This window comes from Cetorhinus maximus, unplaced genomic scaffold, assembly GCF_964194155.1.
Source record: "Cetorhinus maximus unplaced genomic scaffold, sCetMax3.hap1.1 HAP1_SCAFFOLD_818, whole genome shotgun sequence".
Classification (NCBI taxonomy): Eukaryota; Metazoa; Chordata; class Chondrichthyes; order Lamniformes; family Cetorhinidae; genus Cetorhinus; species Cetorhinus maximus.
The window spans coordinates 116443-139277 of NW_027596760.1; the positions used below are offsets into that span (position 1 = coordinate 116443).

General features: G+C 50.6%; 1 protein-coding gene across 1 annotated transcript; it reads left to right on the top strand.

The window, feature by feature from the left end:
• The first annotated feature begins 524 nt into the window (after positions 1 to 524).
• LOC144674810 (trypsin-like) lies at positions 525 to 4143 on the top strand. The gene is made up of 3 exons (XM_078536008.1): positions 525 to 690; positions 3092 to 3228; positions 3929 to 4143. Exons 1-3 carry the CDS (start codon positions 540 to 542, stop codon positions 4076 to 4078), a joined length of 438 nt encoding a protein of 145 aa, XP_078392134.1. The 5' UTR covers positions 525 to 539; the 3' UTR covers positions 4079 to 4143.
• The last annotated feature ends 18692 nt before the right edge of the window (positions 4144 to 22835 follow it).

Consider the following 22835-nt stretch of genomic DNA (forward strand, 5'->3'; position numbering starts at 1 on the left):
AGAGGGGTTCAAAATCACGAGGGTTCTGGACTGGGTAGAGAGGGAGAAACCGTTCCCATTGGGGGGAAGGATCGAGAACCAGAGGGGCACAGATTTAAGGGGATTAGTAAAAGAAGCAACGGAGACATGAGGAGAAACTATTTCACCCTGCGAGTGGCTAGGATCTGGAATGCACTGCCCGAGAGTTTGAGGGAGACAGGTTCAATCGAGGCTTTCGAAAGGGAATCAGGTTGTTATCCGAAGGGGAAACATTTGCAGGGTTACGGGGAAAGGACAGGGGGAATGGGTTCAGGTGAGTTGCTCTTTCAGAGAGCAGACAGGGACACGACGGGCTGAATGGCCTCCAGCTGCGCGATAACCATTCGGCGGCTTCCGGGAAACAGGAAGTGGGGAAATGACAGTGTTGAGCGCTTCTCCTCTGATTGCCCAGGGCCAGCATCCTCGTGGCGCATCTGGGCGAACACAACCTCTCTCACCCCGAGGGGACGGAGCAGCGAATCCAAGTGGCCTCGGCCATCGTGCACCCCAGGTTCGACCACATGAACTTCAACAACGACATCATGCTGCTCAAACTCGCCTGGCCCGCCAAATTCGACCGGTACGTCAGACCCATCCCTCTGCCCAGCCAGTGTGCCACAGCCGGGGCTGGATGCATCACCTCTGGCTGGGGGAATCTCGTGATTAACGGAGGTAAGGAGGGCCGGGGTGGTGAGGGGTTGGTGGAGGGGGGAGCAGGAAGGCGAGTTGGGGTTGGGGGCTGTTGGTTAGAACCTGAATGAATACTGCGCTGGTTTGAGGGGATGGTGGGTGGGAGGGCAGTGGGGGGTGTTGGAATGTGCGATCAAGCAATAATACTTCACTTTCCAGGCATAACTGAAATGTAGACATCACTGCTCCCTGGAGACCTGTCCCAGCTTTGGAGACAATTGCACAGATTTACTAGAAATGTGCCGGCTCTTTGAAGGATCTATCTAATGAGTCCCCACTCTCCCCCTGCTCTTTCCCACATAGCCCTATAATTTCCCTCCCTTCAAGTATTTCTCCAATTCCCCCTTTGGAAAGTTCCTATTGAATCTGCTTCCACCGCCCTTTCAGGCAGCGCCTTCCAGATCACAACAACTCGCTGTGTCAAAAAAAATAATTCTCCTCATCTCCCCCTCTGGTTCTTTTCCCGATTCTCTTCAATCTGGGTCCCTCTGGTTACCGACCCTCCTGCCGCTGGAAACAGTTTCTCCTTATTGACTCTATCCAAAACCCCTCATGATTTTGAACATCTCGATTCAATCTCCCCCTTAACCTTCTCTGCTCTAAGGAGAACAATCCCAGCTTCTCCAGTCTCTCCACATTAGTCCCATCCACCTGTGCTCGCAGCCCCACACCCAGAACCAATTTAGCTTGATTTTAGCAACAACACCTTTGTTTTTGAAACCCTCCATGGCTTTTCCCTCCCTATATCTGTAACCTCCTCCAGGCCCTACAACCATCCTGATCTCTGTAACCTCCTCCTGCCCAACAACCCTATCTCTGTAACCTCCTCCAGCCCCTACAACCCCATCTCTGTAAACTCCTCAAGCCCCTACAACCATCCTGATCTCTGTAACCTCCTCCAGCACCTACCATACTCCCTATCTCCGTAACCTCCTCCAGCCCCAACAACCCTCCCTATCTCTGTGAGCTCCTCCAGCCCCTACCTCCCTCCCTATCTCTGTAACCTCCTCCAGCCCCAACAACCCTCCCTATCTCTGTAACCTCCACCAGCCACTACATCCCCATTTCTGTAACCTCCTCTAGCCCCTATCACACTCAATATCTTCGTAGCTTCCTCCAGCCCCTACAACCCACCCTATCTCTGTAACCTCCTCCAGCCCCTAGAACCCTACCTATCTCTGTAACCTCCTCCAGCCCCTACAACCCTCCCTATCTCTGTAAACTCCTCCAGGCCCTACAACTTTCTCTTTCTCTGTAACATCCTCCAGCCCCTACAACCCTACCTATCTCTGTAACCTCCTCCAGCCCCTACAACCCTCCCTATCTCTGTAACCTCCTCCAGCCCCTACAACCGTTGCTATCTCTGTAAACTCCTCTAGCCCGTACAACCGTTGCTATCTCTGTAACCTCCTCCAGCCCTTACCACCCTCCCTATCTCTGTAACCTCCTCCAGCCCCTACAACCACATCTCTGTAACCTCCTCAAGCCCCTACAAACATCGTGATCTCTGTAACCTCCTCGAGCCCTACAACCCTATCTCTGTAACTTCCTCCAGCCCCTACAACCCCATCTCTATAACCTCCTCCAACCCCTACATTCCTCCGAGATCACTGCGCTCCTCCAATTCCGGCCTCTTGAGCATCCCCCGATTCCCATCGCTCCACCATTGGCGGCCGTGCCTTCAGCTGCCTGGGGCCGTAAACTCTGGAATTCCCTCCCTAAACCTCTCTGACTTTCTCTCTTTCTCCTCCTTTTAATCACTCCTTAAAACGGACCCCTTTAACTGAGCTTTGGATCATCTGTCCCTAATATCTCCTTATGTAGCCCGATGCCAAATTTAGCTTGTTCATGCTCTTATGAAGCAGCTTGGGATGTTTTATAAAGTTAACAGTTCTATATAAATTCAAGTATGCTGTTGTTATTAAGGAGGTGTTAATAGCAGTCTACGCATGGGCACAATGAGTTATTCTGCTGCTGATTAAGTTGGCCTGTCCCTTTAACAGGGCAACCTCCCATTGACCTAAATGCTGAGTTCATTCAGAGTTCAGTTGCCGATTGGCAAATGCCTGTCAATTTAATCCCTTCTACCTCAAGGGATGTTCCACTGCCAATTGCACATTGTCAGTTCTCTAGACGGCCACCAGTGTTTCATATTGAGCTCTCCTTCTCCTGGCCACGAGGTTCTTCACCACCCTGACTACAGGAACCAAACATCTCTTTGTGTCTTGGCGAGCAGACCTGGATTCAATGCCCAGTGTATGCTTTAACCAGAGCTCTGTACACAACACTCAGTAAGCAAGACTATCGATTAAGTCGCTTGCACGTGGGAGGAGGAGAGTCACGTTTGGATCGGACTGTGCTGACTCATTTCTTTCCCTTTCAGTACAATATCCCGAAGTCCTACAGTGCCTGAATCAGCCCATCCTGCCTGATGCTGATTGCCGCAAAGCTTATCCACCCTACTTCACGGACAACATGTTCTGCTCAGGATACTGGGAGGGAGGACAGAGCACATGCCAGGTAAGAGTGGCCCGACAGGGTGTGACCGAATGCATCAAACCATGAGCGATAGGAAGTGTCTCAAGCTGAGAGACAGAGGTTACCTCTAACTGAGGGATGGGGAGTGTCTGAATTTGAGGGAGAGTAGGAGCAGGAGGAGGCTATTTGGCCCCTTTATCCCTCTGACAGTGCAGCGCTCCCTCAGTACTGACCCTCCGACAGTGCAGCGCTCCCTCAGTACTGACCCTCCGACAGTGCAGTGATCCCTCAGTACTGATCCACTGACAGTGTACAGCTCCCTCAGTACTGACCCACCGATAGTGTACAGCTCCCTCAGTACTGATCCTTCGACAGTGCTGCGCTCCCTCAGTACTGACCTTCCGACAGTGCAGCACTCCCTCAGTACTGACCCTCCGACAGTGCAGCGCTCCCACAGCACTGACCCTCTGACAGTGCAGCACTCCCTCAGCACTGAATCTCCGACAGTGTAGCGCTCCCTCAGCACTGACCCTCCGACAGTGCAGCACTACCTCAGTACTGAGCCTTGTCCTTTGGGTCTCTGGACTGGTACTCAGACCCGCAACCTCCTGATTGTGCGGACAGAGTACCACCCAGCGAGCTCGGGTCCCACACCGGGATCCCGGGGGAGCTACGGATGACCATCCGATTATCACTTTGTCTATCTCACTCCGAATTACACTCCATGTCTTTTTTGCTGCAGGGAGACTCAGGGGGACCTGTGGTCTGTAATGGGGAGCTACAAGGCATTACTTCCTGGGGATACGACTGTGCTATGGAGGATCATCCCAGCGTCTTTGTGAAAGTTTGTAACTACAACAACTGGATCCAAAGGGTCATGGCTGAAAACTGAGCGGAGAATCCTAACCCTGAAACTACCTGCAATGAGGGAAAGGAAAATGTTGCAAGTTCCCAATAAAGATTGATTGTCAAGTTGTGTTGCATTTGGATTCTTTTTTTGCTACATCTCTTTTGGAACGTGCAGAATCCCACATCCATCCCCTCGCTGCCTCCAGACTGTAACTATTCCAACATTCCTCTCGGCAATCTGCTTTCCTCACAGGGATGTCAGAAATAGGAGCAGGAGGAGGCCATTCAGCCCCTCGAGCCTCCTTCCCCCATTCTATACGATCATGGCTGATACTCTACCTCGACTCCGCTTTCCCTCCTTATCGCTTAGCGCCCAAAAATCTATCCATCTCCGTCTTGAATGGATTCAGCGATGGAGCTTCCACAGCTCTCTGGGGGAGAGAATTCCAAAGATTTCTCCTTCCGTAAACTTAAACACATCCAAAAATCTGCTGTCCCCATGTCTTAACTCACACACAGTCTCGTGTACCCAGCAGCCCCTGTTGCTCGATGATCTACATTGGCTCCTGGTCAGGCAACACATCGATTTTATAATCCCCATCCTGCTTTTCAAATCCTTCCATGGCCTCCTCACCTCCTCCCTATCTCTGTAACCTCCTCCAGCCCCAACAACACTCCCTATCTCTGAAACGTTCTCCTGCCCCTACAGCCCTCCCTAACTCGGTAATAACCGCCAACCCATACAACCCTCGTGATATCTGTAACCTCCTCCAGGCCCTACAAAACTCCTTATCTCATTAACCTCCTCCAGCCACTACAATCCTCCCAATCTCTGTAACATCCTCCAGACCCCTACAATCAACCCTATTTATATAACCTCCCCCAGACTCCAAATACCCTCCCTATCTCTGTAACCTCCTCCAGCAGCGACAGCTTTCCCTATCACTCTAACCTCCTCCAGCACGTACAAACCTCCTTATCTCTCCAACCTCCTCCAGCGCCTAGAATCCTCCCCATCTCTGTAACCTCCTCCAGCCAACACAACCCACACTATGTCTGTAAACACCTCCAGCACCTCCAACCATCCTCATCTCTGTGACCTCCTCCCGCCCCTACCACACTCCCTGTCTCTGTAACCTACTCCAGCCCCTACAACCCCCCTAGCCGTGTAACCTCCTCCAGCCCCTACAACCCTCCCTATCTCTGTAATCTCCTCCAGCCCCTACAATACTCCCCAATTCCCCAGTACTGGTGCCAGACCCCATGAATAGAAACCCAATTCTCCCACACAAACCGTACAGACACACAGTCATACAAACATACTGACATAAGTACAATCAGAGGACTCCAGCCTAAGGGCTGTGACCGCCTCTGGGGACAACACAATCCAGGTGACCACACCTCTCCACCTCCTGCACCCTAGATGCATCGCAGAGTCCAAAGCCCGGACTCCAGCTCATTAGTCTCTGAGCTGGAGTTCCTCGAGCTGCGGACACTCACGGTAGATGTGTCACACAGGGACCCTCCATCCCTTGTGGGCTGCACCTTTTTGCCTCATCACATCCCCGAGAAGCACCTCGGTGGGGGGTGGGGGACGTTTCACTTTGTCCAAGGCGCTATCGGAATGCAAGTTGTTGTCGTAACTGGCGTGTGCGATGGACGTGTCCAGTAATGGAGATTGATTGTCCAGTAATGGAGATTGATTGTCCAGTAATGGTGATTGATTGTCCAGTAATGGAGATTGATTGTCCAGTAATGGTGATTGATTGTCCAGTAATGGTGGTTGATTGTCCAGTAATGGTGATTGATTGTCCAGTAATGGAGATTGATTGTCCAGTAATGGAGATTGATTGTCCAGTAATGGAGATTGATTGTCCAGTAATGGTGATTGATTCAGGGTTTGTGCCTGGACAACGTATCAATACAGACCTGAGGTCAACAGCTACAAGCGTCTCTCCTTCCAGAATTCGCTTCTCAAATGAGGTTTTGAAGCTGATTAATGATTAGCCTCGTCCGATTGCTGGGACTGTCACTTTAACCACAAATATAAACGACAGGGGCTTCACTGGGATCATTCCCTGCGCTGGGATAAGCTGTAAGATGCAGACTTTCCTCTTCACCCTGCTCCTGGGAGCAGCAGGTATGATCACAGATATACTGAAATGTGTGTGTGGGGGTCCACAAGCGTGGCTGCTTGTCTGGCAATGTCTCCTCTCCCTGGCTACCCATCCCCATTCCTTTCCCTGGCAACAGGCTGAGACTGAAACAAAATAAAAACAGAATTACCTGGAAAAACTCAGCAAGTCTGGCAGCATCGGCGGAGAAGAAATCAGTCAACGTTTCGAGCCCTCATGGCCCTTCAGCAGAACTGAAGCATAGTTTCAACAAGGGAGAAATATAAATTGGTTTAAGGTGGGTGGGGGGGAAGAGACACATTGAGGGTGTGGTGTGAGCAGATAATCAAAAGATGTCAGAGACAAAAGGGTCAAAGAGGTGTTGAAGGTGGTGGTCTTTGTCTGAGAAAAGTGCTAATTAAGAATGGAGGACAGGATATTCAAAGTACAGCTCTAGTGGGGGTGGGGTGGAAAGACTAAAGGTTTTAGTTTTAGATTTAAAAATAATGGAAATAGGTGGGGAAAGAAGAATCTATATAAATTATTGAAAAAAAAAGGCGGGTGGGGGGGGAAAAGAAACGGGGTGGGGATGGGGGGAGGGGGAGTTTAAGATCTAAAGTTGTTGAATTCAATATTCAGCCCAGAAGGCTGTAAAGTGCCTAGTCGGAAGATGAGGTGCTGTTCCTCCAGTTTGCGTTGGGCTTCACTGGAACAATGCAGCAAGCCAAGGACAGACATGTGGGCAAGAGAACAGGGTGGAGTGCTAAAATGGCAAGCGACAGGGAGGTTTGGGTCTTTCTTGCGGACAGACCGCAGGTGTTCCGCAAAACGGTCGCCCAGTTTGCGTTTGGTCTCTCCAATGTAGAGGAGACCGCATTGGGAGCAACGAATGCAGTAGACTAAGTTAGGGGAAATGCAAGTGAAATGCTGCTTCACTTGAAAGGAGTGTTTGGGCCCTTGGACGGTGAGGAGAGAGGAAGTGAAGGGGCAGGTGTTGCATCTTCTGCGTGGGCATGGGGAGGTGCCATAAGTGGGGGTTGAGGAGTAGGGGGTGATGGAGGAGTGGACCAGGGTGTCCCAGAGGGAACGATCCCTACGGAATGCCGTCAAGGGGGGTGAAGGGAAGATGTGTTTGGTGGTGGCATCATGCTGGAGTTGGCGGAAATGGCGGAGGATGATCCTTTGAATGCGGAGGCTGGTGGGGTGATAAGTGAGGACAAGGGGGACCCTATCATGTTTCTGGGAAGGAGGAGAAGGCGTGAGGGAGGATGCGCGGGATATGGGCCGGACACGGTTGAGGGCCCTGTCAACGACCGTGGATGGAAAACCTCGGTTAAGGAAGAAGGAGGACATGTCAGAGGAGCTGTTTTTGAAGGTAGCGTCATCAGAACAGATGCGACGGAGGCGAAGGAACTGAGAGAATGGGATGGAGTCTTTACAGGAAGCGGGGTGTGAGGAGCTGTAGTCGAGGTAGCTGTGGGAGTCGGTAGGCTTGTAATGGATATTGGTGGACAGTCTATCATTAGAAATTGAGACAGAGAGGTCAAGGAAGGGAAGAGAAGTGTCAGAGATGGACCATGTGAAGATGATGGAGGGGTGGAGATTGGAAGCAAAATTAATAAATTTTTCCAGGTCCCGACGAGAGCATGAAGCAGCACCGAAGTAATCATCAATGTACCGGAGAAAGAGTTGTGGGAGGGGGCCGGAGTAGGACTGGAACAAGGAATGTTCCACATACCCCATAAAGAGACAGGCATAGCTGGGGCCCATGCGGGTACCCATAGCCACACCTTTTATTTGGAGGAAGTGAGAGGAGTTAAAGGAGAAATTGTTCAGTGTGAGAACAAGTTCAGCCAGACGGAGGAGAGTAGTGGTGGATGGGGATTGTTGGGGCCTCTGTTCAAGGAAGAAGCTAAGGGCCCTCAGACCATCCTGGTGGGGGATGGAGGTGTAGAGGGATTGGGACTGAACCTGTCAGCTTGTAACCTCGGGGTCACATTTGACCCCAGATTTGCTCACTGTCAAACCATTCCTATTTCCACCTCCGCAACATTGCCCAGCTTCACCCCGACCCCGTCTCCTCTCATCTCATCTACTGCTGAAACCCTCATCCAATCCAGCATTGCCCCCAGATGCGGCTATTCCGACAAATCCCTGACTGTTCTCCCACGTTCCACCCTCCGTAAACTTGAGGTCATCCGAACCTCTGCTGCCCGCGTCTTAACTCGCACTGAGCCCCACTCACCTATCATCTCTGGTGCTCACTGACCAGCATTGGCTCCTGGTTAGCAACATATTGATTTTAAAATTCCACCAGCTCCTAATGCCCTCCCTATCTCTGTAACCTCCTCCAGCCCCTACAACCCTCCCTATCTCTGTAACCTCCTCCAGCCCCTACAACCCTCCCTATCTCTGTAACCTCCTCCAGCCCCTACAACCCTCCCTATCTCTGTAACCTCCTCCAGCCCCTACAACACTCCCTATCTCTGTAACCTCCTCCAGCACCGACAACACTCCCTATCTCTGTAACCTCCTCCAGCCCCTACAACACTCCCTATCGCAGTAACCACCTCCAGCCCCTACACACCTCCCTATCTCTGTAACCTCCTCCAGCCCCTACAACTCTCCCTATCTCTGTAACCTCCTCCAGCCCCTACAACCCTCCCTATCGCTGTAACCACCTCCAGCCCCTACACACCTCCCTATCTCTGTAACCTCCTCCGGTCCCTACACCCCTCCCTATCTCTGTAACCTCCTCCAGCCCTATGACACTCCCTATCTCTGTAAACTCCGCCAGCCCCTACAACACTCCCCATCTCTGTATCCTCCTCCAGCATTTACAATTCTCCTTATCTTTGTAACCACCTCCAGACCCTACAACCCTCCATATCTCTATAACCCCCTAAAGCCCCTACAACACTGCCTTTCACTGCAACCTACTCCAGCCAAAACAACCCACCGTATCTCTGTAACCTCCTCCATCACCTACAACACTCACTAAAACCCAAATTCCTCCCGCCCCTAAAACCCAACCTATTTCTATAACCTCCTCCAACCACTACAACACTCTCCATCTGTAACCTCCTCTAGCCCCTACAAAACTCCCTATCTCTGTAACCTCCACCCGACACTAAAACACTCCATATCTCTGTCAACTCCTGCAGCCGCTACAACCCTCCCTATCACTGTAACCTCATCCAGCACCTGCAACCCTCCCTATCTCTGTAACATCCTCCAGCCCCTACAACCATCCCCATCTCTGTAACCTCCTCCAGCAGCTCAAGCCTCCCCATCTCTGTGAACACCTCCAGCCCCTACAACCCTCCCCATCTCTGTGACCTCCTCTAGTCCCTACAACCATCCCTATTGCTGTAGTCCCCTCCAGCCCCTACAACCTGCCTTATATCTGTAACCTCCTCCAGCCCCTTCAATCCTCCATATCTCTGTAACCTCCTCTAGCCCCAACATCCCTCCCCATCTCTGTAACCTCCTCCAGCCACTACAATTCTCCCTATCTCTGTAACATCCTCCAGACCCCACAACCCTCCCTATCTCTTTAACCTCCTCCAGCACCAACAACACTCCCTATCTCTGTAACCTACTCCAGCCCCTACAACTCAACCTATCTCTATAACCTCCTCCAGCACCTACAACACTCCCTATTTCTGTAACCTCCTCTAGCCCCTACAACCCTCCCCATCTCTGTGAACTCCCCCAGCCCGTACAACCCTCCCTATCGCTGTAACCTCCTCCAGTCCCTACAACACTCCCTATCTCTGTAACCTTCTCCAGCCCCTGCAACACTGCCAAATTCTGTAACCTTCTCCAGCCCCTACGACACTCCCTATCTCAGTAAACTCCTCCAGCCCCTACAACACTCACTATCTCTGTAACCTCCTCTGGCACCTACAACACTCCCTATCTCTGCAACCTCCTCCAGCCCCTACAACCCTCCCCATTTCTGTGAACACCTCCAGCCCCTAAAACTCTCCCCACATCTGTGACCTCCTCCAACCCCTACAACAATCCCTATCTCTGTAACCTCTTCCAGCCCCGACAACCGTCCGCATCTCTGTAACCTCCTCCAGCCCTACGAACCTCCCTATCTCTGTAACCTCATCCAGACACTACACCCCTCCCTATCTCTGTAACCTCCTCCAGCCCTACGAACCTCCCTATCTCTGTAAACTCCTCCATCCCCTACAACACTCCCCATCCCTGTAACCTCTTCCAGCATTTACAATTCTCCTTATCTTTTGTAACCGCCTCCAGACCCTACAACCCTCCATATCTCGATAACCTCCTACAGCCCCGACAACACTGCCTTTCTCTGCAACCTACTCCAGCCCAAACAACCCACCGTATCTCTGTAACCTCCTCCATCACCTTCAACAATCACTAACACCCAAATTCCTCCCGCCCCTACAACCCAACCTATCTCTATAACCTCCTCCAGCCCCTACAGCACTCTCCATCTGTAAACTCCTCCAGCACCTACAAAACTCCCTATCTCTGTAACCTCCACCCGCCACTAAAACACTCCATATCTCTGTAACCTCCTGCAGCCTCTACAACCCATCCTATCTCTGTAACCTCATCCAGCACCTACAAACCTCCCTATCTCTTCAGCCTCCTCCAGCCCCTACAACACTCCCCATCTCTGTAAACTCCTCGAACCCCCACAACTCTCCCTATCTCTGTAAACTACCCCAGCCCATACAACCGTCCGTATCATTGTAACATCCTCCAGCACATACAACCTTCCCAATCTCTGTGACCTCCTCTAATCCCTACAACCCTCCCTATCGCTGTAACCTCCTCCAGCCCCTACAACCTGCCTTATCTCTGTAACCTCCTCCAGCCCCTTCAAACATCCCTATCCCTGTAACCTCCTCCAGCCCCTACATCCCTCCTTATCTCTGTAACCTCCTCTAGCCCCAACATCCCTCCCCATCTCTGTAAGCTCCTCCAGCCACTAAAATTCTGCTTATCTTTGTAACCTCCTCCAGCCTCTACAACACTCCCTATTTCTGTATCCTACTCCAACCCCAACAACTCAACCTATCTCTATAACCTTCTACAGCACCTACAACAAATCCCATCTCTGTAAGCTCCTGCAGCCCCTACAAAACTCCCTATCTCTGTAAATTCCTCCAGCAGCTACAAATCCCCCTAGCTCTGTAAACACCGCCAGCCCCTACAACCATCCCCATCTCTGTAACCTCCTCCAGCAGTTACAACCCACCCCATCTCTGTGAACACCTCCAGCCCGTACAACCCTCCCTATCGCTGTAACCTCCTCCAGTCCCTACAACACTCCCTATCTCTGTAACCTTCTCCAGCCCCTACAACACTGCCAAACTCTGTAACCCTCTCCAGCCCCTACAACACTCCCTATATCTGTAAACTCCTCGACCCCCTGCAACACTCACTATCTCTGTTACCTCCTCTGGCCGCTACAACACTCCCTATCTCTGCAACCTCCTCCAGCACCTACAAACCTCCCTATCTCTTCAACCTCCTCCAGCCCCTACAACTCTCCCCATCTCTGTGACCTCCCCCAGCCCTACGACCTTCCCTATCTCTGTAGACTCCTACAGGCCTTACAACAATCACTATCTCTGTAACCTCTTCCAGCCCCGACAACCGTCCGCATCTCTGTAATCTCCTCCAGACCCTACACCCCTCCCTATCTCTGTAAACTCCTCCAGCCCCTACAACATTCCCGATCTCTGTATCCTCCTACTGCATTTACAATTCTCCTTATTTTTGTAACCACCTCCAGACCCTACAACCCTCCATATCTCGATAACCCCCTACAGCCCCTACAACACTGCCTTTCTCTGCAACCTACTCCAGCCCAAACAACCCACCGTATCTCTGTAACCTCCTCCAGCACCTACAACACTCACTAACACCCAAATTCCTCCCGCCCCTACAACCCAACCTATCTCTAGAACCTCCTCCAGCCCCACAACAGTCCCCATCTGTAACCTCCTCTAGCCCCTACAACTCTCCCTATCTCTGTAACCTCCAGCCGCCACTAAAACACTCCATATCTCTGTAAATTCCTACAGCCGCTACAACCCTCCCTATCTCTGTAACCTCATCCAGCACCTACAAACCTCCCTATCTCTTCAACCTCCTCCAGCCCCTACAACACTCCCCATCTCTGTAACCTTCTCGAAACCCCACAACCCTCCCTATCTCTGTAACCAACCCCAGCCCATACAACCGTCCGTATCATTGTAACATCCTCCAGCACATACAACCCACCTTATCTCTATATCCTCTTTCCAGCACCTGCAACCCTCACTATCTCAGCAACATGCTCGAGCCCCTACAACCATCCCCATCTCTGTAACCTCCTCCAGCAGCTCAAGACTCCACATCTCTGTGATCATCTCCAGCCCATACAACCTTCCCAATTTCTGTGACCTCCTCTAGACCCTACAACCCTCCCTATCGCTGTAACCTCCTCCAGCCCCTACAACCTGCCTTATCTCTGTAACCTCCTCTAGCCTCAACATCCCTCCCCATCTCTGTAACCTCCTCCAGCCACTAAAATTCTCCTTATCTATGTAACATCCTCCAGACCCTACATCCCTCCTTATCTCAGTAACCTCCTCTAGCCCCAACAACCCTCCCCATCTCTGTAACCTCCTCCAGCCACTACAATTCTCCCTATCTCTGTAAACTCCTCCAGCCCCTACAACCCTCCTTATTTCTGTAACCTCCTGCAGCCCCTACAACACTCCCCATCTCTGTAACTTCCTCCAAACCCCACAACTCACTCTATCTCTGTAACCTCCTCCAGCCCATACAACCCTCCGTATCTCTGTAACATCTCCAGCACCTACAAATCTCCCTATCTCTGTAACATTCACCAGCACCTACAAATCTCCCTATCTCTGTAAACTCCTCCAGCCCCTACAACCCTCCCTATCTCTGTAACATCCTCCAGCCCCTACAACCCTCCCCATCTCTGTAACCTCCTCCAGCAGTTACAACCCTCCCCATCTCTGTGAACTCCTCCAGCCCCTACAACCCTCCCTATCGCTGTAACCTCCTCCAGCCCCTACAACACTCCCTATCTCTGTAACCTTCTCCAGCCCCTACAACATTGCCAAACTGTGTAACCTTCTCCAGCCCCTACAACCCTCCCTATCTCTGTAACCTCCTCCAACCCCTACAACACTCCCTATCTCTGTAACCTCCTCCAACACCTACAAACCTCCCCATCTCTTCAACTTTCTCCAGCCCCCACAACCCTCCCCATGTCTGTGAACACCTCCAGTCCCTAAAACGCTCCCCATCTCTGTGACCTCCTCCATCCCCTACAACCCTCCCTATCTCTGTAGCCTCCTACAGACCTTACAACAATCCCTTTCTCTGTAACCTCTTCCAGCCCCGACAAGCTTCCGCATCTCTGTAACCTCTTCCAGCCTCTACAACACTCACTAACTTTGTAATCTCGTCCAGCCCCTACAACCATCCTGATCTCTGTAACCTCCTCACGCCCTACAACCCTATCTCTGTAACCTCCTCCAGCCCCTACAACCACATCTCTGTAACCTCCTCCAGCCCCTACAACCATCGTGATCTCTGTAACCTCCTCGAGCCCTACAACCCCATCTCTCTTACATCTTCCAGCCCCTACAACCCTCCCTATTTCTGTAACCTCCTCCAGCCCCTACAACCCTCCATATCTCTGTAACCTCCTCCAGCCCCTACCACACTCCCTATCTCTGTAATCTCCTCCAGCACCTACAACCCTCCCTATCTCTGTAACCTCCTCCAGCCTCTACAACCCTCCCTATCTATGTCACCTCGCCAACCCCTACAACCCTCCGAGACCTCTGCGCTCCTCCAATTCCGGCCTCTTGAGCATCCCCCGATTCCCATCGCACCACCATTGGCGGCCGTGCCTTCAGCTGCCTGGGCCCCTAAGCTCTGGAATTCCCTCCCTAAACCTCTCCACCTCTCTCTCTTTCTCTTCCTTTAAAATACTCCTTAAAACGGACCTCTTTAACTGAGCATTGGGTGATCTGTCCCTAATATCTCCTTCTGTAGCCCGATGCCAAATTTAGCTTGTTCATGCTCTTATGAAGCAGCTTGGGATGTTTTATAAAGTTAACAGTTCTATATAAATTCAAGTATGCTGTTGTTATTAAGGTGGTGTTAATAGCAGTCTACACATGGGCACAATGAGTTATTCTGCTGCTGATTAAGTTGGCCTGTCCCTTTAACGGGGCAACCTCTCATTGATCTAAATGCTGAGCTCATTCAGAGTTCAACTGCCGATTGGCAAATGCCTGTCAATTTAATCCCTTCTACCTCAAGGGATGTTCCACTGCCAATTGGAGGTGTCATCTGTGGCTCAGTTCATAGCACACTCGCCTTTGAATCAGAGACTTGTGGGTTCATGTCCCACTCCCGCAAACCAAGAACTGTGATTGTGCTCGACAGAGTTGCAATCTGTGACTGTTGGTAACTCAAAAGAGATTCTACTGCCCATTGCACATTGTCAGTTCTCTAGACGGCCACCAGTGTTTCATATTGAGCTCTCCTTCTCCTGGCCACGAGGTTCTTCACCACCCTGACTACAGGAACCCAACATCTCTTTGTGTCTTGGCGAGCAGACCTGGATTCAATGCCCAGTGTATGCTTTAACCAGAGCTCTGTACACAACACTCAGTAAGCAAGACTATTGATTAAGTCGCTTGCACGTGGGAGGAGGAGACTCACGTTTGGATCGGACTGTGCTGACTCATTTCTTTTCCCTTCAGTACAATATCCCGAAGTCCTACAGTGCCTGAATCAGCCCATCCTGCCTGATGCTGATTGCCGCAAAGCTTATCCACCCTACTTCACGGACAACATGTTCTGCTCAGGATACTGGGAGGGAGGACAGAGCACATGCCAGGTAAGAGTGGCCCGACAGTGTGTGACCGAATGCATCAAACCATGAGCGATAGGAAGTGTCCAAAGCTGAGAGACAGAGGTTACCTCTAGCTGAGGGATGGGGAATGTCTGAGTTTGAGAGTGCGTAGAAGCAGGAGGAGGCTATTTGGCCCCTTTATCCCTCTGACAGTGCAGCGCTCCCTCAGTATGACCCTCTGACAGTGCAGCACTCCCTCAGTACTGACCCTTCGACAGTGCAGCGCTCCCTCAGTACTGACCCTCCGACAGTGCAGCGCTCCCTCAGTACTGACCCTCCGACAGTGCAGTGCTCCCTCAGTACTGACCCACCGACAGTGCAGCACTCCCTCAGTACTGACCCACTGACAGTGTACAGCTCCCTCAGTACTGACCCTCTGACAGTGCAGCGCTCCCTCAGTACTGACCCTTCGACAGTGCAGCGCTCCCTCAGTACTGACCCACCGACAGTGTACAGCTCCCTCAGTACTGATCCTCCGACAGTGCAGCACGCCCTCAGTACTGACCCTCCGACAGTGCAGCACTCCCTCAGTACTGACCCTCCGACAGTGCAGCACTCCCTCAGCACTGACCCTCCGACAGTGCAGCACTCCCTCAGTTCAGACCCTCCGACAGTGCAGCGCTCCCTCAGCACTGACCCTCCGACATTGCAGCGCTCCCTCAGCACTGAGCCTTGTCCTTTGGATCTCTGGACTGGGACTCAGACCCGCAACCTCCTGATTGTGCGGACAGAGTACCACCCAGCGAGCTCGGGTCCCACACCGGGATCCCGGGGGAGCTACAGATGACCATCCGATTATCACTTTGTCTATCTCACTCCGAATTACACTCCATGTCTTTTTTGCTGCAGGGAGACTCAGGGGGACCTGTGGTCTGTAATGGGGAGCTACAAGGCATTACTTCCTGGGGATACGACTGTGCTATGGAGGATCATCCCAGCGTCTTTGTGAAAGTTTGTAACTACAACAACTGGATCCAAAGGGTCATGGCTGAAAACTGAGCGGAGAATCCTAACTCTGAAACTACCTGCAATGAGGGAAAGGAAAATGTTGCAAGTTCCCAATAAAGATTGATTGTCAAGTTGTGTTGCATTTGGATTCTTTTTTTGCTACATCTCTTTTGGAACGTGCAGAATCCCACATCCATCCCCTCGCTGCCTCCAGACTATAACTATTCCAACATTTCTCTCGGCAATCTGCTTTCCTCAGAGGGATGTCAGAAATAGGAGCAGGAGGAGGCCATTCAGCCCCTCGAGCCTCCTTCCCCCATTCTATACGATCATGGCTGATACTCTACCTCGACTCCGCTTTCCCTCCTTATCGCTTAGCGCCCAAAAATCTATCCATCTCCGTCTTGAATGGATTCAGCAATGGAGCATCCACAGCTCTCTGGGGGAGAGAATTCCAAAGATTTCTCCTTCCATAAACTTAAACACATCCAAAAATCTGCTGTCCCCATGTTTTAACTCACACAAAGTCTCGTGTACCCAGCAGCCCCTGTTGCTCGCTGATCTACATTGGCTCCTGGTCGGGCAACACATCGATTTTATAATCCCCATCCTGCTTTTCAAATCCTTCCATGGCCTCCTCACATCCTCCCTATCTCTGAAACCTACTCCAGCCCCTACAACACTCCCTATCTCTGAACCTTCCTCCAGACCCTACAACACTCCCTATCTCTGAACCTTCCTCCAGACCCTACAACACTCCCTATCTCTGATCCTTCCTCCAGCCCCTACAAAACACCCTATCTCTGAAATCACCTCCAACCCCTACAACCCTCCCTAACTCTGTAATAACCTCCAACACATACAACCCTCGTGATATCTGTAACCTCCTCAAGCCCCTACAACTCTCCCAATCTCTGTAACATCCTCCAGACCCCTACAAACAACCCTATCTATATAACAACCCCCAAACTCCAAAAGCCCTCCCTATCTCTGTAACCTACTCCAGCACCTACAACTCTCCCTAACTCTGTAACCTCCTCAAACACCTACCACCCTCCCTATATCTGTAACCTCCTCGAGCACCTACAACCCTCCCCATCTCTGTAACCTACTGCAGCCCCTACAAACCTCCCTATCTTTGTAACCTCCTCGAGCCCCTACAAACCTCCCCACCTCTGTGAACTCCTCCAGTCCCTACAACCCTCCCCAGCCCTGTAACCTCCTCCAGCCCCTACAACCCTCCCTAACTCTGTAATCTCCTCCAGCCCCTACAACCCTCCCTATCTCTGTAACCTCCTCCAGCCCCTACAACCCTCCCTATCTCTGTAATCTCCTCCAGCCCCTACAACCCTCCCCGTTTCCCCAGTACTGGTGCCAGACCCCATGAATAGAAACCCAATTCTCCCACACAAATCTTACAGCCACACAGACATACAAACATACTGACATAAGTACAATCAGAGGACTCCAGCCTAAGGGCTGTGACCGCCTCTGGGACAACTCAATCCAGGTGACCACACCTCTCCACCTCCTGAACCCTAGATGCATCGCTGAGTCCAAAGCCCGGACTCCAGTTCATTAGTCTCTGAGCTGGAGTCCCTCGAGCTGCGGACACTCACGGTAGATGTGTCACACAGGGACCCTCCATCCCTTGTGGGCTGCACCTTTTTGCCTCATCAGATCCCTGCGAAGCACCTCGGTGGTGGGGGGATGTTTTACTATGTCCAAGGCGCTATCGGAGTGCAATTTTTGTAGTAACTGGCGTTTGGGGTGGATGTGTCCAGTAATGGTGATTGAACGTCCAGTAATGGTAATTGTTGTCCAGTAATGGTGATTGATTGTCCAGTAATGGTGATTGATTGTCCAGTAATGGTGATTGATTGTCCAGTAATGGAGATTGATTGTCCAGTAATGGAAATTGATTATCCAGTAATGGTGATTGATTGTCCAGTAATGGAGATTGATTGTCCAGTAATGGTGATTGATTGTCCAGTAATGGTGATTGATTGTCCAGTAATGGTGATTGATTGTCCAGTAATGGTGATTGATTGTCCAGTAATGGTGATTGATTCAGGGTTTGTGCCTGGACAACGTATCAATACAGACCTGAGGTCAACAGCTACAAGCGTCTCTCCTTCCAGAATTTGCTTCTCAGATGAGGTCTTGAAGCTGATTAATGATTAGCCACGTCCGATTGCTGGGACTGTCACTTTAAGCCACATATATAAAGGACAGGAGCTTCACTGGGATCATTCCCCACGCTGGGATAAGCTGTAAGATGCAGGCTTTCCTCTTCACCCTGCTCCTGGGAGCGGCAGGTATGATCACAGATATACTGAAATGTGTGTGTGGGGCTCCACAAACGTGGCTGCTTGTCTGGCAATGTCTCCTCTCCCTGGCTACCCATCCCCATTCCTTTCCCTGGCAACAGGCTGAGACTGAACCTGTCAGCTTGTAACCTCGGGGTCACATTTGACCCCCAGATTTGCTCACTGTCAAACCATTCCTATTTCCACCTCCGCAACATTGCCCAGCTTCACCCCGACCCCGTCTCCTCTCATCTCATCTACTGCTGAAACCCTCATCCAATCCAGCATTGACCCCAGATGCGGCTATTCCGACAAATCCCTGACTGTTCTCCCACGTTCCACCCTCCGTAAACTTGAGGTCATCCGAACCTCTGCTGCCCGTGTCTTAACTCGCACTGAGTCCCACTCACCTATCATCTCTGGTGCTCGCTGACCAGCATTGGCTCCTGGTTAGCAACATATTGATTTTAAAATTCCTCCAGACCCTACAACCCTCCCTATCTCTTTAACCTCCTCCAGCCCCTACAACACTCCCTATCTCTGTAACCTCCTCCAGCCCCTACAACCCTCCCCATCTCTGTAACCTCCTCCAGCCCCTACAACCCTCCCTATCTCTGCAACTTCCTCCAGCGCCCACAACCCTCCCTATTTCTGTAACCTCCTCCAGCGCCCACAACCCTACCTATCTCTGTAACTTCCTCCAGTGCCTACAACCCTGCCTATCCCTGTAACCTCCTCCATTCCCCACAACCCTCCCTATCTCTGTAACCTCCTCCAGCACCTACAACCCTCCCTATCTCTGTAACCTCCTCCTGCCTATACAACTCTCCCTATCCTTGTATCTTCCTCCAGCCCCTACAACCCTCCCTATCTCTGTAACCTCCTCCAGCGCCTACAACCCTGCCTATCCCTGTAACCTCCTCCAGCCCCTACAACCCTCCCTATCTCTGTAACCTCCTCCAGCACCTACACCCCTCCCTATCTCTGTAACCTCCTCCAGCCCCTACAACCGTCCCTACCTCTGTAACCTACTCTTGCCTCTACAACTCTCCCTATCTTTGTAACCTCCTCCAGCGCCTGCAACCCTCCCTATCCCTGTAACCTCCTCCAGGCCCTAAAAACCTCCCTATCTCCATAACCTTCTCCAGCCCCTACAAACCTCCCTATCTCTGTAACCTCCTCCAGTCCCTACAACCCTCTGAGATCTCTGTTGTCCTCCAATTCCGGCCTCTTGACCATCCACCGATTCCCATTGCTCCATCATTGGCGGCCGTGCCATCAGCTGCCTGGGGCCCCAAGCTCTGAAAATCCCTCCCTAAACCTCTCCACCTCTCTCTGTCTCTCTTTTGCACTCTCTCCCTCCTCCTTTAAAACGCTCTTAAAATCCAATCATTATGACTAACCGTTTGGCTGCCTGTCCCTGATGTCTCTTTATGTGACTCAGCGAGATACTTTGTTTGATAATCAACCCTGTGAAGCTGTTTCATTATGTTAAAGGCACTATAGAAACGTAAGATGTTGTTGTTGCTAAGTGTCTGAATGTGTGCTTATGTAAGCGTGTGTATGTGTGTGAGTGTATGTATTTGTGTGTGTGTGTGTGTGTGTTTACATGTACAGATGTGGGTGTGTGTATTTGTGTGTGTGTATGTGATTGTGTGTATGTGTTTGTGAGAGAACGTATGTGTGTTTGTTTGTGCGTGTATGTTTGTGAGTGTGTGTGTGTTTGTGTGCGTGTGTCTGAATGTAAGTGTGTACGTGTGTGTGTGCATGAGTGTCCATGCGTCTATGTGTATGAGTGTGTGTATTTGTGTGTGTGTATATGTGTGTGTGTGCATGTATTTGCCTGCACGTGTGAGACTGTGTGTGTTTGTGTGTGTGTGTGTGTGTGTGTGAATGTGATTGTGCCTTTATTTGTGTGTGACTGTGACTCTGTGTGTGTAAGTGTGTGTATTTGTGTGTTTGTGACTGTTTATAAATGTGTGTATTTGTGTGTGTGTGACTGTGTGTAAGTGTATGTATTGTGTGTGGGTGTGTCTCAGAGTGTGTATGTGAGTGTGTCTGTGTGTGTGCATGTGTGTGTGTTAATTTGTGTGTGAGTGACTGTGTGTGTGTCTGTGTGAAAGAGTGTGTATTTGCACGTTTGTGTGACTGGGTGCATGTGTGTGTGTATTTGTGTGTGTTTGTGTCTTTGTGTGTATGTGTGTATTTGTGTCTGACTGTGTGTGTGTGTGTGTATGAGTTTGTGTGTGTGCGACTGTGTGTAATTGTGTGTATTTGTGTGTATGTGATTGCGTGGCAATGCGTAAGGGTGTATTTGTGTGTGTGTGTGTGACTGTGCATGTGATTGTGTGTTTATTTGTGTGTGTGTGATTGTGTGGCTGTGTGTGTGTAACTGTGTGACTGTGTGTGTATTTGTCTGACTGTGTGTGTGTGTAGCTGTGTGTACCTGTGTGATTTTGTAAGTGTGTGTGTTTGTGTGTGTGTGATTGTGTGTAAGCGTGTATGTGTGTGTGACTGTGTAAGTGTGTGTGTGTTTGTGTGTGATTGTGTGTAAGTGTGTGTGTGTGTGACTGTGGGTGCGTGTGTGCAATCAGATGATGACCCTCACTCTCTGTATTTTTCATTACTCAGCTGCTGCTCCTGCGAATGTGAAGATCATTAACGGCCAGAATTGTTATCCTCACTCTATGCCCTGGCAGGTTTTTCTGACCTATAATGGGAATCGCTGGTGTGGGGGCTCCCTGATAAACGACCGGTGGATAGTGTCAGCTGCTCATTGTTACCAACCATAAGTCCAGAGATGATCACAGCAACAAGCAAACATAAAAACATACACAAACATACAAACATACAAACATACACAAATGTACAAAGATTCAAATGTACAGAACAGACATACAAACATACATGAAATTACAAACTCTCTCAAAAATACATACAAACATATACAGACATACATAAACATACAAACACTCAGAAACATACACAAGCATGCATACATGCAAATATACACAAGCATACAAACATACACAAACATACGAACACTCACAAACACTCACAAACACACACAAACAAACACAAACATACAAACATAGACAAACATACATACAAACATATACAATCATACACAGATCAACACTGAATGATACAGAGACAAAAACATGAACATACAGATGTCCAAGCATACAATCTTACAGCGCACACATATAAACAATGATGGAGTAATAAGGGTTCTCTTGCAGACATTTCTCATACTTTCTGTATCACAATATGTGCACTCACCCTCCAAAAACGCTATATAGAAACTTCATCATCCCCCAAAAACCTCCAAAAAAAGGCAAAACTCCAGATGACTAATGCCCGGGTAGTGAGGGGGCAAATTGGCACTTACACAAACGTACAAATACACGCAAACATACATACAAACATATATAGACATACAGAGATCAACACTGAATCATACAGAGAGAAAATAATGAACATCTGTATGTACGACCACCAATGGTGGAGCGATGGGAATCGGGGGAGGTCAAGAGATCGGAATTGCAGGAGTGCAGAGATCACAGAGGGTTGTAAGCATTGGAGGAGGTTACGGAGCTAGGGAGGGTTGTAGGGGATGGAGGAGGTTACAGAGTTAGGGATGGTTGTTGGGGCTAGAGCACGTTACAGAGATAGGGAGTGTTTTAGGGACTGGAGGAGGTTACAGAGGTAGGGAGGGTTGTAGGGGCTGGAGGAGGCTACAGAGATAGGAAGGGTTGTAGGGGCTGGAGGAGGTTACAGAGATAGGGAGGGTTGTTGGGGCTAGAGGAGATTACAGAGGTAGGGAGGGTTGTAGGGGCTGGAGGAGGTTACAGAGGTAGGGAGGGTTGTAGGGGCTGGAGGAGGTTACAGAGATAGGGAGGGTTGTAGGGGCTGGAGGAGGTTGCAGAGATAGGGAGGGTTGTAGGGGCTAAAGGAGGTTACAGAGATACGGAGTGTTGTAGGGGCTAGAGGAGGTTACAGAGGTGGGGAGGGTTGTAGAGGCTGGAGCAGGTTACAGAGATAGGGAGGGTAGCAGGGGCTGGAGGAGGTTAGAGATAGGGTGGGTTGTAGGGGTTGTAGGAGGTTAAAGCGATAGGGAGGTTTAAAGGGGCTGGAGGAGGTTACAGAGATAGGGAGGGTTGTAGCGGCTGGAGGAGGTTACACAGATAGGGAGGGTTTTAGGGGCTGGAGGAGGTTACAGAGATATGGAGGGTTGTAGGGGCTGAAGGAGGTTACAGAGATAGGGAGGGTTGTAGGGGTTGTAGGAGGTTAAAGCGATAGGGAGGTTTGTAGGGGCTGGAGGAGGTTACAGAGATAGGGAGGGTTGTAGCCGCTGGAGGTGGTTACACAGATAGGGAGGGTTTCAGGGGCTGGAGGAGGTTACAGAGATAGGGAGGTTTGTAGGGGCTGGAGGAGGTTACAGAGAGAGGGAGTGTTGTAGGGGCTGTAGGAGGTTGGAGAGATAGG